At 48.8% G+C, this 16,333-nt stretch overlaps 1 protein-coding gene across 1 annotated transcript in view; it reads left to right on the forward strand.

Moving 5' to 3' along the window:
* LOC144675631 (integrin alpha-M-like) overlaps positions 1-16,333 on the forward strand; it is a gene marked incomplete at its 3' end in the record, with an annotated part of 112,250 nt that overhangs the window by 76,589 nt on the left and 19,328 nt on the right. The window contains exons 12-13 of the mRNA XM_078536272.1: positions 11,940-12,070; positions 13,162-13,319. Coding sequence (XP_078392398.1) covers positions 11,940-12,070; positions 13,162-13,319 — 289 coding nt within the window. The remainder of the gene's footprint in view (positions 1-11,939; positions 12,071-13,161; positions 13,320-16,333) is intronic.

Here is a 16,333-nt window from a genome sequence, read left to right on the forward strand (position 1 = left end):
TCACACCAACTCAGTCTTCCATAGCAACAGGACCCTTCACACCAACTCATTCTCCTGTAGCAACGGCAAACTTCACACAAACTCATTCTCCTGTAGCAACGGCAAACTTCACACAAACTCATTCTCCTGTAGCAACAGCACCCTTCACACAAACTCATTCTCCTGTAGCAACAGCAAACTTCACACAAACTCATTCTCCTGTAGCAACAGCACCCTTCACACAAACTCATTCTCCTGTAGCAACAGCACCCTTCACACAAACTCATTCTCCTGTAGCAACAGCACACTTCACACAAACTCATTTCCCTGTAGCAACAGCACCCTTCACACAAACTCATTCTCCTGTAGCAACAGCACCCTTCACACAAACTCATTCTCCTGTAGCAACAGCACCCTTCACACAAACTCATTCTCCTGTAGCAACAGCACCCTTCACACAAACTCATTCTCCTGTAGCAACAGCACCCTTCACACAAACTCATTCTCCTGTAGCAACAGCACCCTTCACACAAACTCATTTCCCTGTAGCAACAGCACCCTTCACACAAACTCATTCTCCTGTAGCAACAGCAAACTTCACACAAACTCATTTCCCTGTAGCAACAGCACCCTTCACACAAACTCATTCTCCTGTAGCAACAGCACCCTTCACACAAACTCATTCTCCTGTAGCAACAGAAAACTTCACACAAACTCATTTCCCTGTAGCAACTGCACCCTTCACACAAACTCATTCTCCTGTAGCAACTGCACCCTTCACACAAACTCATTTCCCTGTAGCAACAGCACCCTTCACACAAACTCATTCTCCTGTAGCAACAGCATCCTTCACACAAACTCATTCTCCTGTAGCAACTGCACCCTTCACACAAACTCATTCTCCTGTAGCAACTGCACCCTTCACACAAACTCATTCTCCTGTAGCAACAGCAAACTTCACAAAAACTCATTCTCCTGTAGCAACAGCACCCTTCACACAAACTCATTCTCTTCTAGCAACAGCACCCTTCACACAAACTCATTCTTCTGTAGCAACTGCACCCTTCACACAAACTCATTCTCCTTTGCAACTGCACCCTTCACACAAACCCATTCTCCTGTAGCAACTGCACCCTTCACACAAACTCATTCTCCTGTAGCAACAGCACCCTTCACACAAACTCATTCTCCTGTAGCAACAGCTGCATTCACACAAACTCATTCTCCTGTAGCAACAGCACCCTTCACACAAACTCATTCTCCTGTAGCAACAGCATCCATCACACAAACTCATTCTCCTGTAGCAACAGCACCCTTCACACAAACTCATTCACCTGTAGCAACAGCACCCTTCACACAAACTCATTCTCCTGTAGCAACAGCACCCTTCACACAAACTCATTCTCCTGTAGCAACAGCACCCTTCACACAAACTCATTCTCCTGTAGCAACAGCACCCTTCACACAAACTCATTCTCCTGTAGCAACAGCTGCATTCACACAAACTCATTCTCCGGTAGAAACAGCTGCATTGACACAAACTCATTCTCCTGTAGCAACAGCACCCTTCACATAAACTCATTCTCCTGTAGCAACAGCTGCATTCACACAAGCTCATTCTCCTGTAGCAACAGCTGCATTCACACAAGCTCATTCTCCTGTAGCAACAGCAAACTTCACACAAACTCATTCTCCTGTAGCAACAGCACCCTTCACACAAACTCATTCTCCTGTTGCAACAGCACCCTTCACACAAACTCATTCTCCTGTAGCAACAGCACCCTTCACATAAACTCAGTCTCCTGTAGCAACAGCTGTATTCACACAAACTCATTTCCCTGTAGCAACAGCAGCCTTCACACAAACTCATTCTCCTGTAGCAACAGCACCCTTCACACAAACTCATTCTCCTATAACAACAGCACCCTCCACACAAACTCATTCTCCTGTAGCAACAGCACCCTTCACACAAACTCATTCTCCTGTAGCAACAGCTGCATTCACACAAACTCATTCTCCTATAACAACAGCACCCTTCACACAAACTCATTCTCCTGTAGCAACAGCACCCTTCACACAAACTCATTCTCCTGTAGAAACAGCACCCTTCACACAAACTCAGTCTCCTGTAGCAACAGCTGTATTCACACAAACTCATTTCCCTGTAGCAACAGCAGCCTTCACACAAACTCATTCTCCTGTAGCAACAGCACCCTTCACATAAACTCATTCTCCTGTAGCAACAGCACCCTTCACACAAACTCAGTCTCCTGTAGCCACAGCTGTATTCACACAAACTCATTTCCCTGTAGCAACAGCAGCCTTCACACAAACTCATTCTCCTGTAGCAACTGCACCCTTCACACAAAATCATTCTCCTGTAGCAACAGCACCCTTCACACAAAATCATTCTCCTGTAGCAACAGCACCCTTCACACAAACTCATTCTCCTATAACAACAGCACCCTCCACACAAACTCATTCTCCTGTAGCAACAGCACCCTTCACACAAACTCATTCTCCTGTAGCAACAGCTGCATTCACACAAACTCATTCTCCTATAACAACAGCACCCTTCACACAAACTCATTCTCCTGTAGCAACAGCACCCTTCACACAAACTCATTCTCCTGTAGCAACAGCACCCTTCACATAAACTCATTCTCCTGTAGCAACAGCACCCTTCACACAAACTCAGTCTCCTGTAGCCACAGCTGTATTCACACAATCTCATTTCCCTGTAGCAACAGCAGCCTTCACACAAACTCATTCTCCTGTAGCAACTGCACCCTTCACACAAAATCATTCTCCTGTAGCAACAGCACCCTTCACACAAAATCATTCTCCTGTAGCAACAGCACCCTTCACACAAACTCATTCTCCTATAACAACAGCACCCTTCACACAAACTCATTCTCCTGTAGCAACAGCACCCTTCACATAAACTCATTCTCCTGTAGCAACAGCACCCTTCACACAAACTCAGTCTCCTGTAGCCACAGCTGTATTCACACAAACTCATTTCCCTGTAGCAACAGCAGCCTTCACACAAACTCATTCTCCTGTAGCAACTGCACCCTTCACACAAAATCATTCTCCTGTAGCAACAGCACCCTTCACACAAAATCATTCTCCTGTAGCAACAGCACCCTTCACACAAACTCATTCTCCTATAACAACAGCACCCTCCACACAAACTCATTCTCCTGTAGCAACAGCACCCTTCACACAAACTCATTCTCCTGTAGCAACAGCTGCATTCACACAAACTCATTCTCCTATAACAACAGCACCCTTCACACAAACTCATTCTCCTGTAGCAACAGCACCCTTCACACAAACTCATTCTCCTGTAGAAACAGCACCCTTCACACAAACTCAGTCTCCTGTAGCAACAGCTGTATTCACACAAACTCATTTCCCTGTAGCAACAGCAGCCTTCACACAAACTCATTCTCCTGTAGCAACAGCACCCTTCACATAAACTCATTCTCCTGTAGCAACAGCACCCTTCACACAAACTCAGTCTCCTGTAGCAACAGCTGTATTCACACAAACTCTTTTCCCTGTAGCAACAGCAGCCTTCACACAAACTCATTCTCCTGTAGCAACTGCACCCTTCACACAAAATCATTCTCCTGTAGCAACAGCACCCTTCACACAAACTCATTCTCCTGTAGCAACAGCACCCTTCACACAAACTCATTCTCCTGTAGCAACAGCACCCTTCACACAAACTCATTCTCCTGTAGCAACAGCACCCTTCACACAAACTCATTCTCCTGTAGCAACAGCACCCTTCACACAAACTCATTCTCCTGTAGCAACAGCACCCTTCGCACAAACTCATTCTCCTGTAGCAACAGCACCCTTCACACAAACTCATTCTCCTGTAGCAACAGCACCCTTCACACAAACTCATTCTCCTGTAGCAACTGCACCCTTCACACAAACCCATTCTCCTGTAGCAACTGCACCCTTCACACAAACTCATTCTCCTGTAGCAACAGCACCCTTCACACAAACTCATTCTCCTGTAGCAACAGCTGCATTCACACAAACTCATTCTCCTGTAGCAACAGCACCCTTCACACAAACTCATTCTCCTGTAGCAACAGCATCCATCACACAAACTCATTCTCCTGTAGCAACAGCACCCTTCACACAAACTCATTCACCTGTAGCAACAGCACCCTTCACACAAACTCATTCTCCTGTAGCAACAGCACCCTTCACACAAACTCATTCTCCTGTAGCAACAGCACCCTTCACACAAACTCATTCTCCTGTAGCAACAGCACCCTTCACACAAACTCATTCTCCTGTAGCAACAGCTGCATTCACACAAACTCATTCTCCGGTAGAAACAGCTGCATTGACACAAACTCATTCTCCTGTAGCAACAGCACCCTTCACATAAACTCATTCTCCTGTAGCAACAGCTGCATTCACACAAGCTCATTCTCCTGTAGCAACAGCAAACTTCACACAAACTCATTCTCCTGTAGCAACAGCAAACTTCACACAAACTCATTCTCCTGTAGAAACAGCACCCTTCACACAAACTCATTCTCCTGTTGCAACAGCACCCTTCACACAAACTCATTCTCCTGTAGCAACAGCACCCTTCACATAAACTCAGTCTCCTGTAGCAACAGCTGTATTCACACAAACTCATTTCCCTGTAGCAACAGCAGCCTTCACACAAACTCATTCTCCTGTAGCAACAGCACCCTTCACACAAACTCATTCTCCTATAACAACAGCACCCTCCACACAAACTCATTCTCCTGTAGCAACAGCACCCTTCACACAAACTCATTCTCCTGTAGCAACAGCTGCATTCACACAAACTCATTCTCCTATAACAACAGCACCCTTCACACAAACTCATTCTCCTGTAGCAACAGCACCCTTCACACAAACTCATTCTCCTGTAGAAACAGCACCCTTCACACAAACTCAGTCTCCTGTAGCAACAGCTGTATTCACACAAACTCATTTCCCTGTAGCAACAGCAGCCTTCACACAAACTCATTCTCCTGTAGCAACAGCACCCTTCACATAAACTCATTCTCCTGTAGCAACAGCACCCTTCACACAAACTCAGTCTCCTGTAGCAACAGCTGTATTCACACAAACTCATTTCCCTGTAGCAACAGCACCCTTCACACAAACTCATTCTCCTGTAGCAACAGCTGCATTCACACAAACTCATTCTCCTATAACAACAGCACCCTTCACACAAACTCATTCTCCTGTAGCAACAGCACCCTTCACACAAACTCATTCTCCTGTAGAAACAGCACCCTTCACACAAACTCAGTCTCCTGTAGCAACAGCTGTATTCACACAAACTCATTTCCCTGTAGCAACAGCAGCCTTCACACAAACTCATTCTCCTGTAGCAACAGCACCCTTCACATAAACTCATTCTCCTGTAGCAACAGCACCCTTCACACAAACTCAGTCTCCTGTAGCAACAGCTGTATTCACACAAACTCTTTTCCCTGTAGCAACAGCAGCCTTCACACAAACTCATTCTCCTGTAGCAACTGCACCCTTCACACAAAATCATTCTCCTGTAGCAACAGCACCCTTCACACAAACTCATTCTCCTGTAGCAACAGCACCCTTCACACAAACTCATTCTCCTGTAGCAACAGCACCCTTCACACAAACTCATTCTCCTGTAGCAACAGCACCCTTCACACAAACTCATTCTCCTGTAGCAACAGCACCCTTCACACAAACTCATTCTCCTGTAGCAACAGCACCCTTCGCACAAACTCATTCTCCTGTAGCAACAGCACCCTTCACACAAACTCATTCTCCTGTAGCAACAGCACCCTTCACACAAACTCATTCTCCTGTAGCAACTGCACCCTTCACACAAACTCATTCTCCTGTAGCAACAGCACACTTCACACAAACTCATTCTCCTGTAGCAACAGCACCCTTCACACAAACTCATTCTCCTGTAGCAACAGCACCCTTCGCACAAACTCATTCTAGTAAGCGAGAGTGTGAGAGTTGGAGAGCTTTAGGAAAGGAATTCCAGAGCTCGGGGCCCAGGCAGCCAAAGACACAGCTACCAAAGCTGGAGCGTTGGAAGTTGTATCTACACAAGTCCTGAACTGTCAGCGAGATGGGAACCTGATGGGAAATTTAGAGTGGAGAGGATAAAAACTAGCAGTTTTAAGTAACATCTTATCTGAGAAGGAGATTATATTAGAGAGTAATATCATGGTCAATGGAATACTTGCATATTTTGACAGAATTAGAGTAGGCATTTAAATGGGGGCAGACAAGGGGGCAAGTAAACAAGCCTAAATCAGGGTTAATGTGCATGTATGTGAATGCACTGAGTGTGGTTAATATTTTGGTGTACTGCAGGCACAGGTTGACAATTATCGCTATAACAGAGACCTGGCTCAAAGAAGGGAAGGATTGGGCGTTAAACATTCCTGTGTACAAGGTGTTTTAGGAGAGACAGGAAAGGAAGAAAAGGGGGTGCTGGGGGAGTGGCAATATTGATTAAGGATGGTATTACAGTTCTGGATTGAGAGGAAGTTCTCGAGGGGTCAAGGACAGAATCTCTCTGGCTCTAGGTAAGGAATGAAAAAGGTGCACTAACGTTGATTGCTGCAGTATACAGACCACCAACTAGTGGAAGGGATGTGGAGAAACACATTTGCAACGAAATTACAGGGAGGTGTGAGAATTATAGACATGTTATAATAGGTGACTTCAATTTTCCAAATATAGACTGGGCTAGGAATAGTGCAAAGGGACAAGAGGGGCAAGATTTCCTCCAATGTGTTTAAGATAATTTTCTACAGCAGTGTGTTCCCAGTTCAAGAAGAGGACAGGCACTTTTGGACCTGGTTCTGGGGAATAAGTTGGCCCAAGTGGATCACATATCAGTGGGAGAGTCTCTAGGTGACAGTGACCATTGTATCATAAGGTTTAGGTTAATCATGGAAAAGGACAGGGAACAATCCAGAGCAGAGATAATTAATTGGGGAAAGCCAATTTCAATGGGATGAGAATGCATCTGAGTCAAGTGAGTTGGAATCAAATGTTGTCAGAAAAGACAGTGGCTGAACAATGGGCCACCTTCAGAGAAACAGTATTACAGGAAATGTCAAGGTGTATTCCCCTGAAGGGGAAAGGGAGGACAAATAAATCCAGAGAGCCCTGGGTGACGAGAGAGGTAGAGGTAAAGATGAAAAGGAAGAAGTGCGTGTATGACAGGTGAAAGGTAGAAAATATAATGGAGAATCAGGCTGAATATAGAAGGACCAGAGGGGAAGTAAAGAAACTAATAAGAAAAGCAAAGAGAGAGCATGAAAAGAGGCTGGCAGCGAACATAAAAGGGAGTCCCAAGGTCTTCTATAGGTATGTAAATAATAAAAGAAAGAAAGAGTAGGGCCGATTAGGGATAAACAAAGAGGACTTGCATGTGGAGGATGGAGAAATAGCTGGAGTGTTGAGCGAGTACTTTGCATCTGTCTTTACAAAGGAAGATGATGCTACCCAGGCTGAGGTGAGAGGGGAGGTAACTGGTGCACTAGAATAACTTACAATCGAGAGGAAGGAGGTGTTGGAAAGGCTATCTTTACTTAAAATAGATAAGGTACCAGGAGCGGATGCGATGCATCCAAGGGCACTGAGGGAAGCGAGAGTGGAAATTCCAGAGGCACTAGTGATAATCTTCCAGTCTACCTTAGACACAGGGGAGGTGCCAGAGGACTGGAGAATTGTGAATGTTACACCCTTGTTCAAAAAGGGGCACAAGGATAAAGCTGGCAACTACAGACCAGTCAGTTTGACCCCAGTGGGTCAAATGTATATTAATAATCTAGACTGGTGTGCATGGCATGATTTCAACATTTGCAGGTGAGATGAATATTGGAAGCGTTGCCAACTGTGATGAGGATAGTCTTGAGCTTCAAAAGGGCATGAACATTAGGTGGATTGGGCAGGCAAGTGGCAGATGAAGTTCAGTGCAGAGAAGTGTGAGGTGATTCATTTTGACAGGAAGAATGTGGAGAGACAGCATAAAATAAAGGGAGAGGCTCTAAAGGAGGTGCAGGAACAGAGGAACCCCGGTGTATACGTACACAGGTTATTGAACATGGCAGGGCACGTTGAGAGAGCAGTTATTAAGGCATATAGTATCTTAGACTTCATTAATAGGGGCATTAAGTACAATAGTAAGCAGTCATGTTGAATTTGTATAAGATACTTGTTAGGCTTCATCTGGAGTACTGGGTCCAGTTCTGGGTGTCATAGTTGAGGAAGGATTTGAAGGCATTGGAGAGGGTACAGAGGAGATTCACAAGAGTGATTCCCGGGATGAAGAACTGTAGGTATGAGGATAGATTGGAGAGGTTGGGACTGTTTTCCTTGGAGAAAAGAAGGCTGAGAGGAGACTTGATAGAGGTATTTAAGATCCTGAGGGGTATGGACAGGGTAAACAGTGAGAAACAGTCCCCGCTCTATGGAACATCAAGAACTAGAGGGCACAGATTCAAAATAATGAGCAAAAGGAGTAAATGTGATGTGAGGAAAGCTATTTTCATCCAGACTGTGGTTGGAGTCTGGACCAGACCTATTGAGGCAGCCCCGAAGGCAGGATTGACCGAAGCATTCAGAACAAAATTGGATAGTTCTCTGAAGAAAGAGAATGTGCAAAGTTACAGGGATAGGCCAGGGGATTGGGACTAGGTGGAATGTGCTTCCAAAGAGCCAGGGCTGACTCGATGTGATAGAGAGGGTTATAGGGACAGGAGGAGGTTACAGAGATAGGGAGGGTTATAGGGACAGGAGGAGGTTACAGAGATAGGGAGGGTTATAGGGACAGGAGGAGGTTACAGAGATAGGGAGGGGTGTAGGGGCAGGAGGAAGTTACAGAGATAGGAAGGGTTATAGGGGCAGGAGGAGGTTACAGAGATAGGGAGAGGTGTAGGGGCAGGAGGAGGTTACAGAGATAGGGAGGGTTGTAGGGGCTGGAGGAGGGTACAGAGATAGGGAGGGTTATAGGGGCTGGAGGAGGTTACAGAGATAGGGAGGATTATAGGGGCTGGAGGAGGTTACAGAGATAGGGAGGGTAGTAGGGGCTGGAGGAGGTTACAGAGATAGGGAGGGTTGTAGGGACTGGAGGAGGTTACAGAGATAGGGAGGGTTGTAGGGACTGGAGGAGGTTACAGAGATAGGGAGGGTTGTAGGGACTGGAGGAGGTTACAGAGATAGGGAGGGTTGTAGGGTCTGGAGGAGGTTACAGTGATAGGGAGGGTTGTAGGGGCTGGAGGAGGTTACAGATATAGGGAGGGTTATAGGGGCAGGAGGAGGTGACAGAGATAGGGAGGGTTGTAGGGGCTGGAGGAGGTTACAGAGCTAGGGAGGGTTGTAGGGGCTGGAGGAGGTTACAGAGATAGGGAGAGGTGTAGGGACTGGAGGAGGTTACAGAGATAGGGAGGGGTGTAGGGGCTGGAGGAGGTTACAGAGATAGGGAGGGTGGTAGGGGCTGGAGGAGGTTACAGAGATAGGGAGGGTTGTAGGGGCTGGAGGAGGTTACAGAGATAGGGAGGGTTGTAGGGACTGGAGGAGGTTACAGAGATAGGGAGGGTTGTAGGGACTGGAGGAGGTTACAGAGATAGGGAGGGTTGTAGGGACTGGAGGAGGTTACAGGGATAGGGAGGGTTGTAGGGTCTGGAGGAGGTTACAGTGATAGGGAGGTTTGGAGGGGCTGGAGGAGGTTACAGATATAGGGAGGGTTATTGGGGCAGGAGGAGGTGACAGTGATAGGGAGGGTTGTAGGGGCTGGAGGAGGTTACAGAGCTAGGGAGGGTTGTAGGGGCTGGAGGAGGTTACAGAGATAGGGAGAGGTGTAGGGACTGGAGGAGGTTACAGAGATAGGGAGGGTTATAGGGGCTGGAGGAGGTTACAGAGATAGGGAGGGTGGTAGGGGCTGGAGGAGGTTACAGAGATAGGGAGGGTTGTAGGGGCTGGAGGAGGTTACAGAGATAGGGAGGGTTATAGGGGCTGGAGGAGGTTACAGAGATAGGGAGGGCTGTAGGGGCTGGAGGAGGTTACAGAGATAGGGAGGGTTGTAGGGGCTGGAGGAGGTTACAGAGATTGGGAGGGTTGTAGGAGTTGGAGGAGGTTACAGAGATAGGGAGGGTTATAGGGGCAGGAGGAGGTGACAGAGATAGGGAGGGTTGTAGGGACTGGAGGAGGTTACAGAGATAGGGAGGGTTATAGGGGCTGGAGGAGGTTACAGAGATAGGGAGGGTTGTAGGGGCTGGAGGAGGTTACAGAGATAGGGAGTTTTATAGGGGCTGGAGGAGGTTACAGAGATAGGGAGGGCTGTAGGGGCTGGAGGAGGTTACAGAGATAGGGAGGGTTGTAGGGGCTGGAGGAGGTTACAGAGATTGGGAGGGTTGTAGGAGTTGGAGGAGGTTACAGAGATAGGGAGGGTTATAGGGGCAGGAGGAGGTGACAGAGATAGGGAGGGTTGTAGGGACTGGAGGAGGTTACAGAGATAGGGAGGGTTGTAGCGGCTGGAGGAGTTTACAGAGATAGGGAGGGATGTAGGGGCTGGAGGAGGTTACAGAGATAGGGAGGGTTGTAGCGGCTGGAGGAGGTTACAGAGATAGGGAGGGGTGTAGGGGCTGGAGGAGGTTACAGAGATAGGGAGGTGTGTAGGGGCTGAAAGAGGTTACAGAGATAGGGAGGGCTGTAGAGGTTGGAGGAGGTTACAGAGACAGGGAGGGGTGTAGGGGGCTGGAGGAGGTTACAGAGATAGGGAGGGTTGAAGGGGCTGGAGGAGGTTACAGAGATAGGGAGGGCTGTAGGGGCTGGAGGAGGTTACAGAGATAGGGAGGGTTGTAGCCGCTGGAGGAGGTTACAGAGAAAGGGAGTGTTGTAGGGGCTGGAGAAGGTTACTGGGATAGGGAGGGTTGTAGGGGCTGGAGTAGATTACAGAGATAGGGAGGGTTGTAGGGGCTGGAGGAGGTTACAGAGATAGGGAGAGGTGTAGGGGGCTGGAGGAGGTTACAGAGATAGGGATGGTTGTAGGGGCTGGAGGAGGTTACAGAGATAGGGAGGGGTGTAGGGGCTGGAGGAGGTTACAGAGATAGGGAGGGTTGTAGGGGCTGGAGGAGGTTACAGATATAGGAAGGGGTGTAGGGGCTGGAGGAGGTTACAGAGATAAGGAGGGTTGTAGGGGCTGGAGGAGGTTACAGAGATAGGGAGGGGTGTAGGGGCTGGAGGAGGTTACAGAGATAGGGAGGGTTGTAGGGGGTGGAGGAGGTTACAGAGATAGGGAGGGGTGTCGGGGCTGGAGGAGGTTACAGAGATAGGGAGGGGTGTCGGGGCTGGAGGAGGTTACAGAGATAGGTAGGGTTGTAGGGGCTGGAGGATGTTACAGAGATAGGGAGGGTTGTAGGGGCTGGAGGATGTTACAGAGATAGGGAGGGTTGTAGGGGCTGGAGGAGGTTACAGAGATAGGGAGGGGTGTAGGGGCTGGAGGAGGTTACAGAGATAGGGAGGGGTGTAGGGGCTGGGGGAGGTTACAGAGATAGGGAGGGGTGTAGCAGCTGGAGGAGGTTACAGAGATAGGGAGGGGTGTAGGGGGTGGAGGAGGTTACAGAGATAGGGAGGGGTGTAGGGGCTGGAGGAGGTGACAGAGATAGGGAGGGTTGTAGGGGGTGGAGGAGGTTACAGAGATAGGGAGGGTTGTAGGGGCTGGAGGAGGTTACAGAGATAGGGAGGGGTGTAGGGGGTTGAGGAGGTTACAGAGATAGGGAGCGGTGTAGGGGCTGGAGGAGGTTATAGAGATAGGGAGGGTTGTAGGGGCTGGAGGAGGTTACAGAGATAGGGAGGGTTGTGGGCCAACTCCTCCTACCTGTCTGTCGGTGTCCTCTCTGACTGCCAACTCTTGTTTTTTACAGCGCATTGTGGGTATGAAGCGTTCCCCAGCCCTGAAGTACTTTGGGCAGTCACTCAGCGGTGTGATGGATGTGAGTGGGGACCTGTTGACTGACCTGGTGGTTGGAGCTCTCGGGACAGTGACCGTTTTTCGGTATTGATCTGCATTCTCTCTGGTGGGCTGGTGTCTCCGACCTCGGCTTCATGTAACTCAGTGCCGATACGTACATTATATGTATATATATTAAAAATGCACACACTGCTATTCACACGCAGCACATCACCTGGTCTGTCATCAGATGGAACATGGTTTCTTTTGAATTTAATTAGTTAATCCATGTATTGAACAAATTTAGCTTGTTGTGTTTTGTCCTTTAAGTCAGGACTTGCTCTAGTTTCAGTTACATCCAGATCACAGAAAATATTGGAACGCAAACCACAACAAGTCTTCGAATCAGCCATAGAAGCAACATTTCACCCCCTGTCTGATCCCATTAGTCCTTCACTTGGTCTGGCTGTTTCACACACACTGTTACCTTCGATAACCCTTTTGCAGCCTCCAGCAAGCCAGCAGTGCTCACTTTGCTTCCTGTTCACCAGTGACGGTGATTCAGGCAGTCACTTACAGGTGAATGGGAGTTACAGGCAGGAGATGTTGCTGAAGTGCTGACTGACATACAGTTTCTTTTACAACAGCTTTTTTCAAAGTTCCAAGTTAAATTCAGAAATGAAAGCATGTTTCTGTTTGATGTTCCTCAGCCACGACAGAATTCAACTTGCACCCAAACGTCAACTCTGTAAACTTGACCAAACCCAGCACATCCAAGCATAGATACAACAATAACCGTCTGCATTTAGATCGTGCCTTTCGCTGTCCCAAAGTGATTTGCAGTCAGCGAGTGACTTTTTGCAGTAATGTAGGAAACACAGCAGCCAATTAGCACACAACACACCAGCAATGAGCAGGTTGTTTTTTTTTGAAGTTGGTTAAGTGATAAATCTTGAGCAGGTGCCCTGTTTTCCTTTGAAATAGTGGCCATGGGATCTCTCAGGTCCACTCGTACCCACAGCCTTTGAGAATATGCAAGCTATACATTCAAACAAGAGAACACAAGGCTCTGAGTGACACTTCAGTGAGATCTCAGTGCTCCCTCATGTACTGCACTCCCCAATTCACGTTCATTCACGCTGTGACGCTATTGCTGATCCTGTGTCTAACATCTCCCTCTGTCTCGTTCACGGCAGCTCCCGACCTGTCCTGAATGTCTCCATCACGATTGCAGTCAACCCACAGCAAATCCTCTTCGAGGCTTACGAATGTCACCGACACATCCTGCCAAACAGACCACTCGGTAACGTCACCGTGTGCTTCACCATGGCAAGACTTGTGGCCGATAACTGGGGTGAGTTGTGGCCAGTGAGCGCCAGCATCAATGACCAAATGACTCGGAACGATTTTGTGCCTTTAACATAAACATTCCAGGAGCATCTGTCAGACGGCAAAGGGGCCTGAGCCACACGACGAGGTATTGGGAGAGCTGAGCAAAAACTCTCCTCTTCAAGGAGCAAAGAAAGAGGCAGAGAGGTTTTGGGAGGGAAATCCAGAGCTAGGGGCCCAGACAGCCAAAGGAGGAGAGAGGGAGAGGGAGAGGTTCAAGGAGGGAATTCCAGTGCTTAGAGCCCAGACAGCTGAAGGCACGGCCGCCAATGGGGGAGCGATGGGAACCCGGGGATGCTCAAGAGGCCGGAATTGGAGGAACGCAGAGATCTGAGGGGGCTGGAGGAAGTTACAGAGATAGGGAGGGTTGTAGGGGTTGGAGGAGGTTACAGAGATAGGGAGGGTTGTAGGGGCTGGAGGAGGTTACAGAGATAGGGAGGGTTGTAGGGACTGGAGGAGGTTACAGAGATAGGGAGAGTTGTAGGTGCTGGAGGAGGTTACAGAGATAGGGAGGGGTGTAGGGGCTGGAGGAGGTTACAGAGATAGGGTTGTAGGGGCTGGAGGAGGTTACAGAGATAGGGTTGTAGGGGCTGGAGGAGGTTACAGAGATAGGGAGGGTTGTAGGGGCTAGAGGAGGTTACCAAGATAGGGAGGGTTGTAGGGGTTGGAGGAGGTTACAGAGATAGGGAGCGTTGTAGGGGCCAAGGAGGTTACAGAGATAGGGAGGATTGTAGCGGCTGGAGGAGGTTACAAAGATAGGGAGGGCTGTAGGGGTTGGAGGAGGTTACAGAGATAGGGAGTGTTGTAGGGGCTGGAGGAGGTTACAGAGAAAGGGAGGGTTGTAGGGGCTGGAGGAGGTTACAGAGATAGGGTTGTAGGGGCTGGAGGAGGTTACAGAGATAGGGAGGGTTGTAGGGGCTGGAGGATTTTACAGAGATAGGGAGGGTTGTAGGGGCTGGAAGTGGTTACAGAGATAGGAAGAGTTGTAGGTGCTGGAGGAGGTTACAGAGATAGGGAGGGGTGTAGGGGATGGAGGAGGTTACAGAGATAGGGCTGTAGGGGCTGGAGGAGGTTACAGAGATAGGGAGGGTTGCAGGGGCTGGAGGAGGTTACCAAGATAGGGAGGGTTGTAGGGTTTGGAGGAGGTCACAGGGATAGGGAGGATTGTAGGAGCTGGAGGAGGTTACAGAGATAGGGAGGTTGTAGGGGCTGGAGGAGGTTACAGAGATAGGGAGGGTTGTAGGGGCTGGAGGAGGTTACCAAGATAGGGAGGGTTGTAGGGGTTGAAGGAGGTCACAGAGATAGGGAGGTTTATAGTGGCTGGAGGAGGTTACAGAGATAGGGAGGTTGTAGGGGCTGGAGGAGGTTACAGAGATAGGGAGGGTTGTAGGGGCTGGAGGAGGTTACAGAGATAAGGAGGGTTGTAGGGGCTGTAAGTGGTTACAGAGATAGGGAGAGTTGTGGGTGCTGGAGGAGGTTACAGAGATAGGGAGGGGTGTAGGGTCTGGAGGAGATTACAGAGATAGAGTTGTAGGGGCTGGAGGAGGTTACTGGGATAGGGAGGGTTGTAGTGGCTAGAGGAGGTTACCAAGATAGGGAGGGTTGTAGGGGTTGGAGGAGGTTACAGAGATAGGGAGCGTTGTAGGGGCAAAGGAGGTTACAGAGATAGGGAGGGTTGTAGCGGCTGGAGGAGGTTACAAAGATAGGGAGGGCAGTAGGGGTTGGAGGAGGTTACAGAGATAGGGAGTGTTGTAGGGGCTGGAGGAGGTTACAGAGAAAGGGAGGGTTGTAGGGGCTGGAGGAGTTTACAGAGATAGGGAGGCTTGTAGGGGCTGGAGGAGGTTACAAAGATAGGGAGGGTTGTAGGATCTGGAGGAGGTTACAGAGATAGGGAGGTTGTAGGGGCTGGAGGTGGTTACAGAGATAGGGAGGTTGTAGGGGCTGGAGGAGGTTACAGAGATAGGGAGGGTTGTAGGATCTGGAGGAGGTTACAGAGATAGGGAGGTTGTAGGGGCTGGAGGAGGTTACAGAGATAGGGAGTTTGTAGGGGCTGGAGGAGGTTACAGAGATACAGAGAATACACACGCCAGGAAATTCTTCAAAACCCATTCTCAAACCCCAATTCAGCCTCAGCTGGAGGATTGTATCCAATTCTGTCTCCACACTTTGGGAAGGATGTCAAGGTTTGGAGTGGGTGTGGAGGAGATTTACCAGGTTGGGACCAGGGATGAGGGAGTTGAGTTAGTGAGGACAGACTGGAGAAGCTGAGATTGTTCCCCTCCGAACAGAGAGGTGAAGGGGGGGTGGGGGTTAATCGAGGTGTTTAAAATCCTGAAGGAGTTGTGACTGGGTAAATAAGGAGAAACTATTTCCAGCGGCAGGACAGTTGGAACCAGAGGGACAAGGATTTAAAACGATCAGGACAAGAACTAGAGGGGGAGATGAGGAGAATGGGTTTTTTACACAGTGAATTTTTCTGATCTGAAATGGTGGTGGAGTCAGATTCAATAGGATCACTCAATCGGGGAACTGGAGAAATACCTGAAGGGGAAAAATTCCCATGGAGATGGGGGAAGAGCAGGAGGTGCTGGTAGTGCGGGGTGGATGGGACTAACTGGAACGTTCAGGAAAAGAGCCAAAACATAGACTTGACGGACCGAATGGCCTTCGGATCTGCTGTCATATTCTGTGATTCAATGTCAGAAACTGAGGGAAAATCTTTCAGGGAAAGGGTCGAGTGGAGAATGGGTTGAAGGGGGAAAGGGACAGAACGCCTGCTTTGTGTGGGCGAATATTAAAGATCCCGCCCAGCCACGATAGGAAGAACAACTGGTGTAATCTGAGCAGCCTCCCATCCACAGCCAGAGTCCTGGACCCAATGGACCTCCCTCGATCACAAATAAACCCCAATGAATGAACAGGGCGCTGACATGGGCATTGTGGAGTCTTGCTGTGCCAGGTTAGCTGCCTGTTCCCCCT

The sequence above is a fragment of the Cetorhinus maximus genome, unplaced genomic scaffold (assembly GCF_964194155.1).
Source record: "Cetorhinus maximus unplaced genomic scaffold, sCetMax3.hap1.1 HAP1_SCAFFOLD_1062, whole genome shotgun sequence".
In the NCBI taxonomy this organism is placed as follows: Eukaryota; Metazoa; Chordata; class Chondrichthyes; order Lamniformes; family Cetorhinidae; genus Cetorhinus; species Cetorhinus maximus.